The 15,579-nt window shown below is 41.1% G+C and overlaps 1 protein-coding gene across 3 annotated transcripts in view; it reads right to left on the reverse strand.

Moving 5' to 3' along the window:
* The window catches only part of LOC124137586 (C-Maf-inducing protein-like), a 109,764-nt gene that overhangs the window by 77,757 nt on the left and 16,428 nt on the right, over positions 1 to 15,579 (reverse strand). For all 3 annotated transcript variants that reach the window (XM_046503953.2, XM_046503951.2, XM_046503954.2), the window contains exons 2-3: positions 8,831 to 8,959; positions 2,934 to 2,984 (exon numbers count right to left, since the gene is read on the reverse strand). In XM_046503953.2, the coding sequence (XP_046359909.1) occupies positions 2,934 to 2,984; positions 8,831 to 8,959 (180 nt within the window). The remainder of the gene's footprint in view (positions 1 to 2,933; positions 2,985 to 8,830; positions 8,960 to 15,579) is intronic.

A 15,579-nucleotide genomic window follows, 5' to 3' on the forward strand; every position in this document is an offset into this window, starting at 1 on the left:
TCAAGTAGAAATATTAATCTTTGAAACCATAAAATAATAGCTGCATAACAAGAGTTGAATATTCTCAATACAAATCAGTATACATCTTGAACATAAAAGCAACATTAGTGGCTCCTGAGTCATTTCAAGATGGGCATTAACCCTGTTAGTTTTACCAGGTATTTCATGTCAGTCTCTTAAAAAATATTTTTAAGACTCTCAGAAAATGATAAGACCAGGTTTTCAAGACAGTGTAGTTTTCTCCCCAATCAGTGTTGGCAGCTCATGACGTAAGTCATCAGATAACATATTCCCTCGGTTCCCTGAAAACCTTTATGTAGAAATATCCCAACATCTTCCGATAAAATACCAGATGAATTAACCTTCAAGATATTTGATCCCATGGAAAGTTGGATGTCAGCAAATGAAATATCAATTAAATGATAGTTGAAAGCAAAAAATGTTGTATACAAATCAGCCAAGGACAGGGACAGTGACAGTATCATCAAGTTTCAGGTTTATCAACATCTGCTTGATTTTGTTAGTATAAACTGAACATATAAAGTATTAATTAGAGTCATGATGTAGCTTATATAAGGTCAGTTTGGGTATTTGAATTAAAAAATTCCAACACCTACTATACATAGTGCTTTCTACCAAAGTAGGACCAATGCATTTTGATTTTCGTAACAGGTTTCAGTTTTTCAACATCTGCTTCATTTGATTGTGCTAAAACTAAAGTCTTAATTAGTGTTTTAATGTAGCTTAAATAAGATCAGTTTGGGTATCTGAATCAAAAAATTTCCAACACCTACAACTAATAGTGTTTTCAAGATTAAATGAAGCACCAATAAGCATGATAAGGTCATTGTAACACCTACCACACGCTTCCAGTGTTCTCTACCAAAGTATGACCTGTTGACAAGTACCGGTACTCATCACCCCGATGAGGGAAACAGGGATAACTCTGACGCAAAGACGTGACATAAGCTGTACCGCAAGGACGCAAGGCCCGACTCGATGAGCACGCAAGTACATTCTCAGATGCAGCAAGATTATGCCTACAACGCACTGGGCCATAATGTCTACCATTCCACCAGGTCCTTCAATGAATTTGTACTACTTTACATATTTAAAAAGTACTACACTAAAAGTATTACACTGTGCAGACAGTGCTGAAAATAGGGACCTAGTCCTTCCCGTCTCGATTCAATATCAAACCAATATGAAAACCAGGAGCACTGTGCCCAAGGGGATGTCTTCTTCGACTAATTAGGTAATTATAGAGTAATATATCTTAATCCTGTGGTATTAGTGAGCATGCTTAGCATTCTCTACTGCTTGAAGGTAGGTCGGTGGCTATATTATTGGGTCTGCAAATTATAAACGTATAATAATTTTCCCCTCTCATCTAATGGTTTACTTCATCCGCAGTGCAAACAAAACAGAAATTGTACAGTCTTCAAAAGAATCTCAATCATGTTAACATGGTCCCAAACACACCACCTACGTATCTGAAACACACCATCTACCTGTCCCAAACACACCACCAAGCTGTCCCAAACACACCATCCAGCTGTCCCAAACACATCACCCAGCTGTCCGTAACACATCACCCAGCTGTCCCAAACACATCACCCAGCTGTCCCAAACACACCATCAAGCTGTCCCGAACACATCACCCAGCGGTCCCAAACACACAACCCAGCTGTCCCAAACACATCACCAAACTGTCCCAAACACACAACCCAGCTGTCCCAAACACATCACCCAGCTGTCCCAAACAGACCACCCAGCTGTCCCAAACACAACCCAGCTGTCCCAAACACACAACCCAGCTGTCCCTAACACACACCCAGCAGTCCCAAACACATCACCCACCTGTCCCAAACATATCACCTACCTGTCCCAAACATACAGCCCAGCTGCCCCAAACACACACCCCAGCTGTCCCGAACACAACACCAAGCTGTCCAAAACAGACCCAGCTGTCCCAAACACACAACCCAGCTGTCCCAAACACACAACCCAGCTGTCCCAAACACACAACCCAGCTGTCCCTAACACACAACCCAGCAGTCCCAAACACATCACCCACCTGTCCCAAACATATCACCCAGCTGTCCCAAACACACAGCCCAGCTGCCCCAAACACACCAACCAGCTGTCCCAAACAGACCACCCAGCTGTCCAAAACAGACCACCCAGCTGTCCCAAACACACCACCCACCTGTCCCAAACACACCATCCAGCTGTCCCAAACACACAACCCAGCTGTCCCCAAACACACCACCCAGCAGTCCCAAACACATCACCCATGTGTCCCAAACATATAACCCACCTGTCCCAAACACACAGCCCAGCTGCCCCAAACACACCACCCACCTGTCCCAAACACAACACCCAGCTGTCCAAAACAGACCACCCAGCTGTCCCAAACACACCACCCACCTGTCCCAAACACACCATCCAGCTGTACAAAACACACCACCAAGCGGTCCCAAATACACTACCCAGCTGTCCCAAACACATCACCCAGCTGCCCCAAACACACAACCCAGCTGTCCCAAACACATCACCCAGCTGTCCCTAACACACAACCCAGCTGTCCCAAACACATCACCCACCTGTCCCAAACATATCACCCACCTGTCCCAAACACACCACCCAGCTGTCCCAAACACATCTCCCAGTTGTCCCAAACACACCACCCAGCTGTCCCAACATCCCCACCCCACCACCTTCCCCACTCACCAACATCCCCACCCCACCACCTTCCCCACTCACCAACATCCCCGCCCCACCACCTTACCCACTCACCAACATCCCCGCCCCACCATTGCCCCACTTCCTTCTCTAATCCCCATCTCCCACAAAGCCCTGTCATCCAGCCAACTATCGCTCCTACCACACTCTCAATGGGTATGTGATCAATAATCCCAGCCAACACTTACCTTCCACTGAATAGAGTACAACCACTGATCCCTCAGGTAGCCATTGTGGGCCTGAAATAAATACCATGCATTGATTAATCAGAAATGAAACACAAATATTTAACTTCTATGCTGAGAACACTGTCAGGGATTAAGCAGGGCTCTGAATTTCAGCAACCGGATACTAGTTGTGCTGAGTATTGATGCTGATTATACAAACAGGCTACAGCATAACAAACTACAAGGTCTTATCATGTACTGTAATGCATTATGCACTTTCTCACAATACTCTTATGCAAAGCAATTGTCGTAAATTAGGTTTTGATATTTGCAAGTAATGCCAATAATATGATATTCCAGTAAAACGCAGTACACACCACAACATATCCTGATAAAAACAGAGCAATGAAAGGGCTGTAGCATATGTCACATTAAGGATTACACTTTCTTAGTCAAGTACAATTTTTAGGTTTTGTTTGGGTGGAGTGCCATCCAGGATTCAAATCCACACTCTTATAGAGTAGCAGCCAACCCTTAAAAAGAGGCTTATTAAGGAGTAACCCCTTCCCACAGTAGAACAAAGCACAACTTTTTTCTGAAACATGGCTGTCATCTGAAACATGGCTCTCAACATGAACTTGAAAGCATCTTCTATAGGTGGAACATTGTAGCTGCCTTGTCGAAGTTGAAACACACAAAGATTTGTTCCTTTCAGGAACATAAACATGATAAATCCAAAGCATGTTTACAGCTAGGTATGTTTAAAACCTATTTTATACCATAACACATTAACACAGTCCATAAATGTGGTACCATCTTATAGACATGACCCTTAAAATTCAGTATTGCAGCAGATAACAGAACAAAATATTTTCAAAAAAGTTATAAAACATCAACACCAGAGAATTACCAGTCTTGATTGTCCACCTATACAGATTCCACTGGGCGTAACAGCAAAATAGCTGTGAAAATTATAAGAATAGATCACGGAAAATCTGTGAAAAAGGTAAACATGTCCTGCCCTACCGGCAACACACGCCACAATTTTCATGAACAGTAAGCGCTGTACGTTGCATTCCATGCGACGGTTGCCTTTAATGAAACCAGAGAACCACGTAATGGACCAGACAGAAAGTCCAGGGACACCATAGTGCATTTACTGCTTTTTGTGGAAATTAAAAACCGATATGTTAATTTGTTATTACGTCTGCAAGTGCAAAGTGCAAAAAGGTGTTTGGAATACAGCATGGCTACATAGCCACAATATTGTTTTTATGCCATGAGTAAAGATATTTCTCAGTTATATCTCGATCATATTCATTTGTTGTTACTTTTGACTACATTTGACAGTCTAGTCATACCAAACTGTACGCGTTTTGTGGTTCAAGTGACTTTCTCTTATGAAGAAGCATATATGTAATTACAGATATAATCATAATAGTTCACTCCTTGGTTATTGAGGGCAATAGTGTATTCATAAATATTCTGATGTATATGTCAGATTATGAGGTTTAGACAGCTTTATGTAGTCTTTGAATGGCATTTAGAAGTTATACAAATAAAGAAGAGAATTTATGGATGTAAACTTCTTTATTATGAGGAACATTTCAGAGTTTCTGCTTACTCCTTCATCAGGTGAATTAATGCTGTGAAGCAGAGAGAATATTTATGTACCTGTAAGAACAACAGAAGTAATGAGATGACAAAGGTGGAAACTAAACAAGGGAAGCCAAAAGTTAATTGGCGCTGATAGATGACAGCAGGACTTAAATTATCACTGATTGGAAGTAGGCAAACGGGAGGCAGGGGGTAATAAGCACTGGAAGGTAATAGCAATAGCAATGGACAAATGGAAGCCAGCTGGATAATTAGCACAGACAATAATCAAAGCAATAAGTCCCAAGCACTGGGCAGATAGGTTCCCTGGTCAACGTTCATGGGGGGGCATGGGCGGCCCAGTCGTCTAAGGCGCCGCGATTCGCTGTGCAGAGTTGCGTCCCTTGGGCACGCCAGAAACCTATGATTGTGGGTTCAAATCCCGGTTCGCCCCGATTATGTTTCTAGGTTTGTCAGCACCATACCCGTGCTCGTGGGTTTCACCGAAGTGGTAAACGTCGGAGACTTGCATCACTTCGGGCTTTCCTCCCACATTAAGCTGACACGCCGCGATATAACTGGAATACTGTTAAAAAAGCGGCGTTAAACCCAACTCACTCACTCACTCACTCAACGTTCATGGCTGGCTGGAGTTTCCTGATGCAGTTTCTTCTTGTAGTTTTCTTTGTCACCAGTTGTTGGTAGACAGGACTTTGGAGGCTTCCAACATGATACTATGGTCTTGGTTCTTGAAGATGTGTTTGGAAATAGCGGATTTCAGGTCTAGTCTGTTGACAGAGTTCTGGTGTTGAGGGGTCTGAGGGTTTCTCCAATGTATTGGTGGTCACAGTTGCAGGGGATCTGGTATATACATCCTCTGCGCTGCTGGTGCCTCTGCCATTGGTCCGAGACTGTTAACTGTTCCATTTGTCCATTGCTAATCACCTATCAGCGCCAGTTAACAGTTGGCTTCCCTTGTGAAGTTTCCACCTCTATTATCTTATTACTTTGTTGTTCTTACTGGAAAATATATATGTTCTCTGCTTCATAGCATTAATTCACCTGATGAAATAGTTTATACTCCGAAACGTTGTGTTCCTCAAAATAAAGAAGCTGACCTTATTTCCCTTTCCCTTATGTTTCTTGAGATTGAGTCCACCGTATCATCTGCTTGTCTATGTTGAGGGGATAATAACATACAAATCTTGTTCTAATAAATATCAAAGTAAATGTACACCGGAAATACCATGCAATTCAGAAAAAACACTTACTACAACGTGAATGACAAATTGACAGCATTCTAAGAATATCATAGCATTATCCCTCCTAATTACCATGATTAATGGTGCCTCAAAACTTCATTCATACAAAAAATATAGAATATACAGTTTCTTGACATGTTGCCATGGTTTCTGCGATGCAATATCACACTGGCCATGCTGACAAGCTCTTGTAAATAAAAGGCTAACTAATGTACCTAATTCTGGTAAATATCTCACAATAAATCAAGCCATAATTCAAATCCTATGTGGGAAAAAATCTCACTTTGATGAATTTATCACAAATAGTCTCAATGACGTCAGTTCGCAGAATCTTTCATCTGTGAACTCTTAGTTCAAACACGCATGCTCTGCAAGTGCCATGAGGGAAGATTCCCCTAAAAATGTCTGCTGATAGATCTCAATCTTCAAGTGAGGTAGAGCGAGATTCACCAAATATATATCATGTTATATCCTAGCTGTTGATCATTAACAAATGTCTGCCAAAAGATGAAAACCTTAACGTACAGCAGTAAGGAGCAGATTTTAACCAAGAATGTACATCAAGATACATATGTTAAATCCTAAATGTTGTCCATCAGGAATTATCTGCTAAAGAAGTATAGCAGTAAGGATCTGGTTTTAAGTGAGAATGTATATCATAATTTATCATACCTCCATGACAGAATGATTAGATCTGATTAGTCCATGTCATCTTGATAAAATATTGTGTGTCCTGCCTTGGAGGGAAATAAATTTCATAGCGTTAAGAAATATCTTATACCCCGCCACGAGCAAGTAAGGCTGCACATGGATTTCTGAGATGCAGAATAAATACCTAATACCACACTTCCAAAGAAAAGCTGCATGCTTTTTCCAAGTCAAAGAAAGAAAGTTCACCTCAACTCAATCGAAAATTTGTTTTCTATCAATTTTGAATTTGTCTTAATTTATTTACAATGTCATATTATAACATGTCAGTAAAACAAATTTGTTGGAACAGAACCATTTGGGGTACATGTGGTTTTATGCGTCCCCCATCAGGTTTTATACCATGAATCGGAGGGATGCAAAAAAAACCATGTACCCCAAATGATCCTGCTACAAGTTATACTTTCTATCTTGTTTAATGCCGCACTCAGCAGTATTCCAGCTATATGACGGCGGTCTGTAAATATTCAAGTCTGGACCAGACAATCCAGTGATTGATAACATGAGCATCGATCTACGCAATTTGGATATGATGACATGCATCAACCAAGTCAGCGAGCCTGACCACCCGATCCTGTTAGTCTCCTCTTACGACAAGCATAGTCACCTTTTATGGCAAGCATGGGTTGCTGAAGACCTATTCCACCCCAGATCTTCACGGGTCCTACAAGTTATAATAGTATACATGTATATGTATTTGCGATGCATAAAACTGAGCCACAAGGCTCTGTACACAGGTCACATGAATCAGGAAGAAACAAGAAAACAGCATTATCACTATCCCATGGGACACATTAGAATTTTGATTGTTCATATAGTTGTGATCATAAACTATACAAAAAGTGTACTACAACCCAACAAACTGGGCCTCTGACCAGCGAGGAGACAACTGGAAAACCTTGTTGACAGCAAGGGGTAATCCCCCCTGAATCCTCGCATTTGAGTTGATGGTGCTTACTATAACCTTTCACCTTGCAAATTCATCTGCGTGTGTAAATGTGTATGCACAATTTTGTAGTTTGGTATAGAAGAAAATATGTGTTTGTATTAGATTTGTAACAATGAAATTCAGTTCATATATTTAACAGCAACAACCCTTATTTTTCAGGCAAATTGCATATAAAACAACAATTTTAAACTACTCCCTTGTCATCCAAGTTTCATGGTGTAACCCTCCACCTGTGTATTTGTCGTCATTCACTTGATGCTCAGTTAATGACTTTATTACAAGTATAATAAGTGGTAGAAGTACTCAGATTACCTGAAAATATCTCAATGATGTTCACAGCTGCCTGAGGGTGTCAAGGTAATAAATCACTCAGTGTTTCGCATTATCTCATGGGTAAGTGTTCAAACTATGATTCTGTTTTATATCCTTTGTATAGCCTCAGATGTACGGGATATAATTCCTTTATGTGGATATCTGCGGATATATTCCTTCAAACAAGGTATTATATATATATAACTTTTGTCAGTTGTAATTACAATATTTGCATTTTTTTCATAGATTTGCAGTAGCAAGAATTTAATGGCAATTTAATGGCCAATCATCATGTTTTGTGATAATCTATCTAAATTTCACATCATTACTGATCAAGGCTGTTATCACCTGTTCATTTAGGGAAGGGAGATAAAAATGAATTTAAGACACTATAGTGAGTGAGTGAGTTGGAATTAACGCCGCTTTTAACAATATTCCAGTTATATCACGGCGTGTCAGCTTAATGTGGGAGGAAAGCCCGAAGTGATGCAGGTCTCAGACGTTTACCACTTCGGTGAAACCCACGAGCACGGGTATGGTGCTGACAAACCTAGAAACATAATCGGAGCGAACCGGGATTCGAACCCACAATCATAGGTTTCTGGCGTGCCCAAGGGACGCAACTCTGCACAGCGAATCGCGGCGCCTTAGACGACTGGGCCACCCGTGCCCCCTTTAAGACACTATTAGAATGGAAGGATGGACAGAAGGATGGATGGAAGAATGGACAGAAGGATGGATGGAAGGATGGACAGGATGGATGGAAGGATGGACAGAAGGATGAATGAAAGGATTGCCCAAGATTATGAATGGAAGGATGGGCAGAAGGATGGATGGTTGGATGTTTAACACCGCACTCCGCAATATTCCAGCTATATGACAGCAGTCTGTAAATAATCGAGTCTGGACCAGACAATCCAGTGATTAATATCATGAGCATCAATCCACGCAATTGGGATATGATGACATGCATCAACCACGTCAGTGAGCCTGACCACCCGATCCTGTTAGTCGCCTCTTACGGCATTGCTGAAGACCTATTTACCCGGGATCTTCACAGGTCGAGCTGACAAGAGGTGTTCCATGCCTACCTGTAGTAATAAAGATCCATCTTGTATGGTAATCCGTATACAGAATTTCTGTCCAGCATCCCATCGAGATATTATGTGCACATCTTCTATTCCGGAATATGGTACTCCTAGTTCCATGAAGCCGTAAGGCTGAAACAAAACATGCAACATGATTATATCGTAATAATCTTACACTGCTCTTATGAAACTAGACTAACATCTAGTCTCTGATATGAAAATATTTACAGAAAAACATAGTTGTTGAAGTATCCTAATACAATACAAGGAACTCAGAGACTCTCTTTATATTCTTTACTCACTCACATGAATTTGGTATAGTCATATGTGAAAGATACAATTTATGGATAACAACTTCTTTAATACTGTAAATTTCCGTACAATGTCCCTCATTCAGTCTTGCTTGACAACAGTATAAGGATCTATACTGAAACATTGCTTTTTACAGTATTAAAGAAGTTGTTATCCATAAATTGTGTCTACTTTGTCATCCGTCAACTTATAAATAATTCCTATGAAACAATATGTGATAGTGGTCTCCATAAACATGAGTATTATATTGTGTTAATCAGATGCTGCTTTCTACATTTCAAGACTGCTGTATAACACGCCTCTGAGGTTTTGGTTGAAAATGTAAAACCAGGGTGGAGGGTTGCCAGGGGAAAGCCGAGGGCATGGGGGCTATTCCAATCCTGAAGACTTACATTTTCAGCTAAAGCCGAGGAGAAGTGTTTTCTCTTATATTCTGTTGAACAACATTTATTTATATTTCTTTAATATTTTCTTAAAAAGTGCATTACTACAGTCTGAAGAAAAGCCTTTAGAATCTGGCCAGGAAATATAGGCTAAACATGTTAGATTCTAATGGACCCAGAGCTCCAGATAAGCTGAGTATCTGCGTAAAATACGCATCAGAAAAGCAGAAATACACAGAAAAATAAAATCCAAGCGTATCAAATACGCAACGAACATTACAGATACGCTACAAAAATAAAACTTGTGCGTATCATCAAAATATTGTGAAGTAACCCTGCGTAATCGATAAGCAAATCAGCAACTTATTTTGACATTATAAACGGGCATTCCGTCAACCTTGCTAAACTCCACGATGACAGTTACATCATGATCATTTGCCATCACACTTTCTTGTGGAAGTATTGTGGTATTATTGAGTCTTATAAAGCTCTCGAACCCACACGACACCAGTTTGCAGGGACAAGATGAATAGTGTTTTTAAAAATTTAACTTAAATACCCACATGTGTAAAAACTAGTGGGTAACAGAAATTTGAATACCTAGATAGAATTACTGATACCCAATTTTAAAATGCATGGGTAAAATACCCACAACGCCAAAAGCTTATCTGGAGCTCTGGGACCACCTATTCTCAACCAGTTCTAATGGTTCAAGTTTCTGACTCCTGATCAGGAGGTTGTGGGTTCGATTTCCATCATCCATAATGAAAAAGTTTCAATTCTTGTCTTTAATTTTTAGAACATTGGACATTGGAAACACAAAGTCGAGTCTTCATCTTACTAGGAAAGCCTCAAAGCAGGGATGAAATCTTACTGGGAAAAAGTAAAACCTGATTCATGGTCTTACTGCCTGCCTGCAGAAAGAACAGTTTGGTTAAATGGCAAGCACCAGCATGTAGGTGTGTATATAGCATACACCATGTATCCATGCACACTGACACATTTCCCAGTGAAAGTGTGTGTATTTATACAAGCATTCTGCATTCAGCCTGGCAACACTGCCAGCCTGGTTACCCCGTCCCTGACCTCAGCAGATCAGAATCCCCGACATTTTATTCCCATTCTATCAGCTCAAGTAAATAAAGTGTCCCACATGACCAGAAGTGCTATACGCAGCTAACGTCTCAATAACTCCATCAAGGCGGTCCTGGGTTCAATTTGGCCTGCTTATTTCCAAGTTCTTCTGTTGCTGGTTTGACTGGGGTTCAGTTTGGTAGTGCTTAGATCAAAGTACTTATACTGGTCGGACCTGGGTTCAATTTCCCCTGGCGATTCCGGGTTAGATGTCCTCAGCAACATATGCTTGTCACACAAGGCAAGTTCCTGGACCTGGCGGTCAGGTTCACTGACTTGGTTGATAGCATGCCATTGAAACCCACTGACTTGGATCATTGCTCACAATATCAATCACATAATTTGCCTGGTCCTGATTTGTTTATTTAGAGACAGTCACCATATACCACAAATATTGCTTAGTTCAGCATTAAATAACAAAAAAGCCAATTTGGTAGTGCTTAATACAACTTTATAATGGTCCAGCCAGAGTAAAATGTCATGTGGCAAATATCCCAAACTCTGTTAGGCGGGTGGGGTGAAAACTGTCATTTGGCCAGAACCACTGTACTTAATATTGGATGCCTGGGATTATCTTGTCCTTATCTCAATACTCTTTACATGGTGGTCTTGGGTTAAATTGTCAATAGGCTAATATTTCAGTACCCTATACAATGTGGTCTTGGGTTAAATTGTCACTTGACTGGTCAGATCCCATACAGAGTGGTATACGGTCACATATCATCCCCATAACAACTGTTTAGCTGTTGCAGTGTGAACAAACACTGCAGGAGATTAGCTGCTGAGATATGCTTCAAGGACATGCCTTAATTGAAAACTTGATATATCCCTATATTCATAAACGTATATCCCAGACGATACAAATGATCTTGAGAATGACCAATTAGCTGATTGACATGAACAGTCATGACCTATGACCTCTCTCATCATGCTCATATATGAATCTGATTTAAACAAGTATTTGTCACAGAGTGACGAAATATCCCCCGCCATATACACCATAGTACCAAATATGAAGACAATCCAGCGATTAGTTCTTGAGATATTGTGGCAACACCGTTTTCCAACTCCAAAAACAGATTTGCCTGCTGTGACCTTGAAAATGGGGTCAAGGTCACCAAATCTGACAGGTGTATGCGGTGTCTGTATATACACCATAGTTCCAAATATGAAGACAATCCAGTGTTTAGTTCTTGAGATATCGCGGCAACACCGTTTTCCAACTCCAAAAGCAGATTTGCCTGCTGTGACCATGAAAATGGGGTCAAGGTCACCAAAACCGACTGGTGTCTGTGGTGTCTGTATATACACCATAGTTCCAAATATGAAGACAATCGAGAGGTTTAGTTCTTGAGATATCGCAGCAACACCGTTTTCCAACTCTAAAAGCAGATTTGTCTGCTGTGACCTTGAAAATGGGATCAAGGTCACCAAAACCGACTGGTGTCTGCGGAGTCTGTATATACACTATAGTTCCAAATATGAAGACAATCCAGTGTTTAGTTCTTGAGATATCGCGGCAACACCGTTTTCCAACTCCAAAAGCAGATTTGCCTGCTGTGACCTTGAAAATGGGGTCAAGGTCACCAAAACCGACTGGTGTCTGCGGTGTCTGTATATACACCATAGTTCCAAATATGAAGACAATCCAGTGTTTAGTTCTTGAGATATCGCGGCAACACCGTTTTCCAACTCCAAAAGCAGATTTGCCTGCTGTGACCATGAAAATGGGGTCAAGGTCACCAAAACCGACTGGTGTCTGTGGTGTCTGTATATACACCATAGTTCCAAATATGAAGACAATCGAGAGGTTTAGTTCTTGAGATATCGCAGCAACACCGTTTTCCAACTCTAAAAGCAGATTTGTCTGCTGTGACCTTGAAAATGGGATCAAGGTCACCAAAACCGACTGGTGTCTGCGGAGTCTGTATATACACTATAGTTCCAAATATGAAGACAATCCAGTGTTTAGTTCTTGAGATATCGCGGCAACACCGTTTTCCAACTCCAAAAGCAGATTTGCCTGCTGTGACCTTGAAAATGGGGTCAAGGTCACCAAAACCGACTGGTGTCTGCGGTGTCTGTATATACACCATAGTTCCAAATATGAAGACAATCCAGTGTTTAGTTCTTGAGATATCGCGGCAACACCGTTTTCCAACTCTAAAAGCAGATTTGTCTGCTGTGACCTTGAAAATGGGATCAAGGTCACCAAAACCGACTGGTGTCTGCGGAGTCTGTATATACACCATAGTTCCAAATATGAAGACAATCCAGTGTTTAGTTCTTGAGATATCGCGGCAACACCGTTTTCCAACTCTAAAAGCAGATTTGTCTGCTGTGACCTTGAAAATGGGATCAAGGTCACCAAAACCGACTGGTGTCTGCGGAGTCTGTATATACACCATAGTTCCAAATATGAAGACAATCCAGTGTTTAGTTCTTGAGATATCGCGGCAACAAACAGGTGGGACGTACGGACGGACGTACGGACGGACGTACGGATGGTCGTGAATACTATATCCCCCGCTTCGCGCTTTCGCGCGGCGGGGGATAATAATTCAGTTAATGTGAAAGTTGTTCCCCAGAAATCCACGTCAAGGAAGTGATAGTCTAAGGCAATTTGTGTATGTAACAAACTGCCAAGAAAGTGAAAAGCTTCTATTATATATACATGCATAAAAATATATATATATATAATCTTACCTACCTATCCTTCTGATCATGTTTAGGCATCCTACATGAAATACATTTTTTCTTTGCTTTGCCTTCCCTTTCACATCCTTATATCAAGCTATTGTGAATCAATTCTATTTATTAGTTAGTGAGTGAGTGAGTTCCGTTTAACAATGCTTTTAAAATTATTGCAGTTATATTACGCAGTGTCAGCTTAGTGTTGGAGGAAAGCCTGAAGTGATGCAGGTCTCGGACGTTTACCACTTCGTTGAAACCCACGAGCACGGGTATGGTGCTGACAAACCTAGAAAAGTAATCGGGGCGACCGGGATCCGAACCCACAATCATAGGTTTCTGGTTCTATTTATTAAGTCTAAAACATCAATGTTATTGTCCAAAAACAGCTTACACTTACAGCAAGGCCAAGTGATCTTTAACTTCTCAAAGGTTAAATATGTAGACTGTTTGTTGAACTGGACCTGACTTCTGACAAGGACAACCAATAAACCACATTTGGTTAAGATCAACCTTTACCTGTTGATGTTAGAATCTCCGCCTCCATCAGTAAGTGATCTCAGTGCTGCCAGTGTGGTAACTACCACATTCTAATATTACCTTACAAGAGACCTAACTCAAAGGCTGCCAAGACTACTCGAGACTGAGGTCCTTAATCTGGAAATGTCATCATGACAGCGAGATGTCAATCATGAAAAACTCATTAAGGCCATGACATCACTGAATACTGAATATTGTTTTCACCATTTGTAACTATACCAACAGGAAAAAGTAACTGTGCTTCATTCAATAAAAATATATTTCTCTGAAATTAAAGAATGCATCTCTCAATACACATTCATCTTCTAAACTTTAATGGCATATGATTCACAATTTGCACGTGCATGTTAATGCACGGCGCACAACTTGAATGTTTTCGTGTGTAGAACACTCACATATATGGATAGTACATGTGAACAGCACACAGTGATTGATTTCATATCAGATGCTAATGAACCTTTGTTTATCTGTTAACAAGCTTATGCAATGCCACGGTTTGCTGAAAATCAATGTCAACCACTGTGGGTCTGCGGCAAACAGGAATGGAGCCAAATGAAGTTGCCAGATATTTTGATATTCATTGAAACACAATGTCATTTCTTTGGAGACCTTATCTACAGCAGCGAAATACTCATGACTTGCCCCAGTCAGGTCATCCATGTGTGTGCATCAACAACACAACCATATTCAGTTGGTGCATCTCCTGCGTCACTGACACATTAACAGATCAAACAATCCCTAGGTTAACCAGTTAGTGGCAGAACCACATGCAACCAGTTGAGGGAGTACAACATCCGAACCCGACGTCAAAGATACGCCCAGTTGTGTATCCACATCCACGCTTAGCTTGGTGTAGGCAGCATCTGAGGTCCAGATGACTTGGACTGTATATTGTTCACAAATGAGTCCAGGTTCCCCTTCTTAGCGCGACGATGATCGTAAGCCTTCATTTAAAAATGGGTGTTACGATCAACTTAGTGCTAAGATTGCTTTGTGGAACAGGGCCTTGGTTTCATCTGAACAGTTCGGATGGTTGTGCAAGGGTCTACAAGCGTCCAGGAGAATATTTCAGTGATGCTTGCATTACGTTGTCAGTTATCATGGGGTTGCCTCACAACTTATGGGAGAACATAACCTTTCCTTGTTAATGACAATTTGAATTGCATGCGCTACTGGGACAATATTGTCCATGTTCTACCCCTTTTGTCCAAATGCAAGGATGTAACGTCACATTGCAGCAGGATAATGCCCGGCCACACGTTGCACGTGTTGAAACAGACGTTTTGAGGCAGCATAACATTGCTGTACTGCCATGGCCGGCTGTTTCTCCAGACCTCTCCTCCATAGAACATGTCTGGGATGAGATGGAAAGATGTCTGCGACAGAACAATAGCCAGCTGGAAACACAAGCTCAGTTGGAACATTATCTTCAGTTGACATTGGTGTCTTCATTGCGCCACTGCTGCCTTGCCGGTATCAACGCAAATGGTGGTCACCCCCGATATTGACATTATTTATTGACTTGTTACACAACCCCTCTTTCAGGGGGTTGTCAATCTGTCTCTGGTTACCAGTTTTTTTTAAATGAATGTATCAGACGAATGACCTAATTGTATGTTGTCAAACTACCAGTTGTCAGACTTTCATTTTTGTTGAAGCCTTGGAGGCTGAATTGATTAGATCGCTGACTTT

The sequence above is a fragment of the Haliotis rufescens genome, unplaced genomic scaffold, assembly GCF_023055435.1.
Source record: "Haliotis rufescens isolate VD_foot unplaced genomic scaffold, xgHalRufe1.0.p SCAF_19, whole genome shotgun sequence".
Lineage (NCBI taxonomy): Eukaryota > Metazoa > Mollusca > Gastropoda > Lepetellida > Haliotidae > Haliotis > Haliotis rufescens.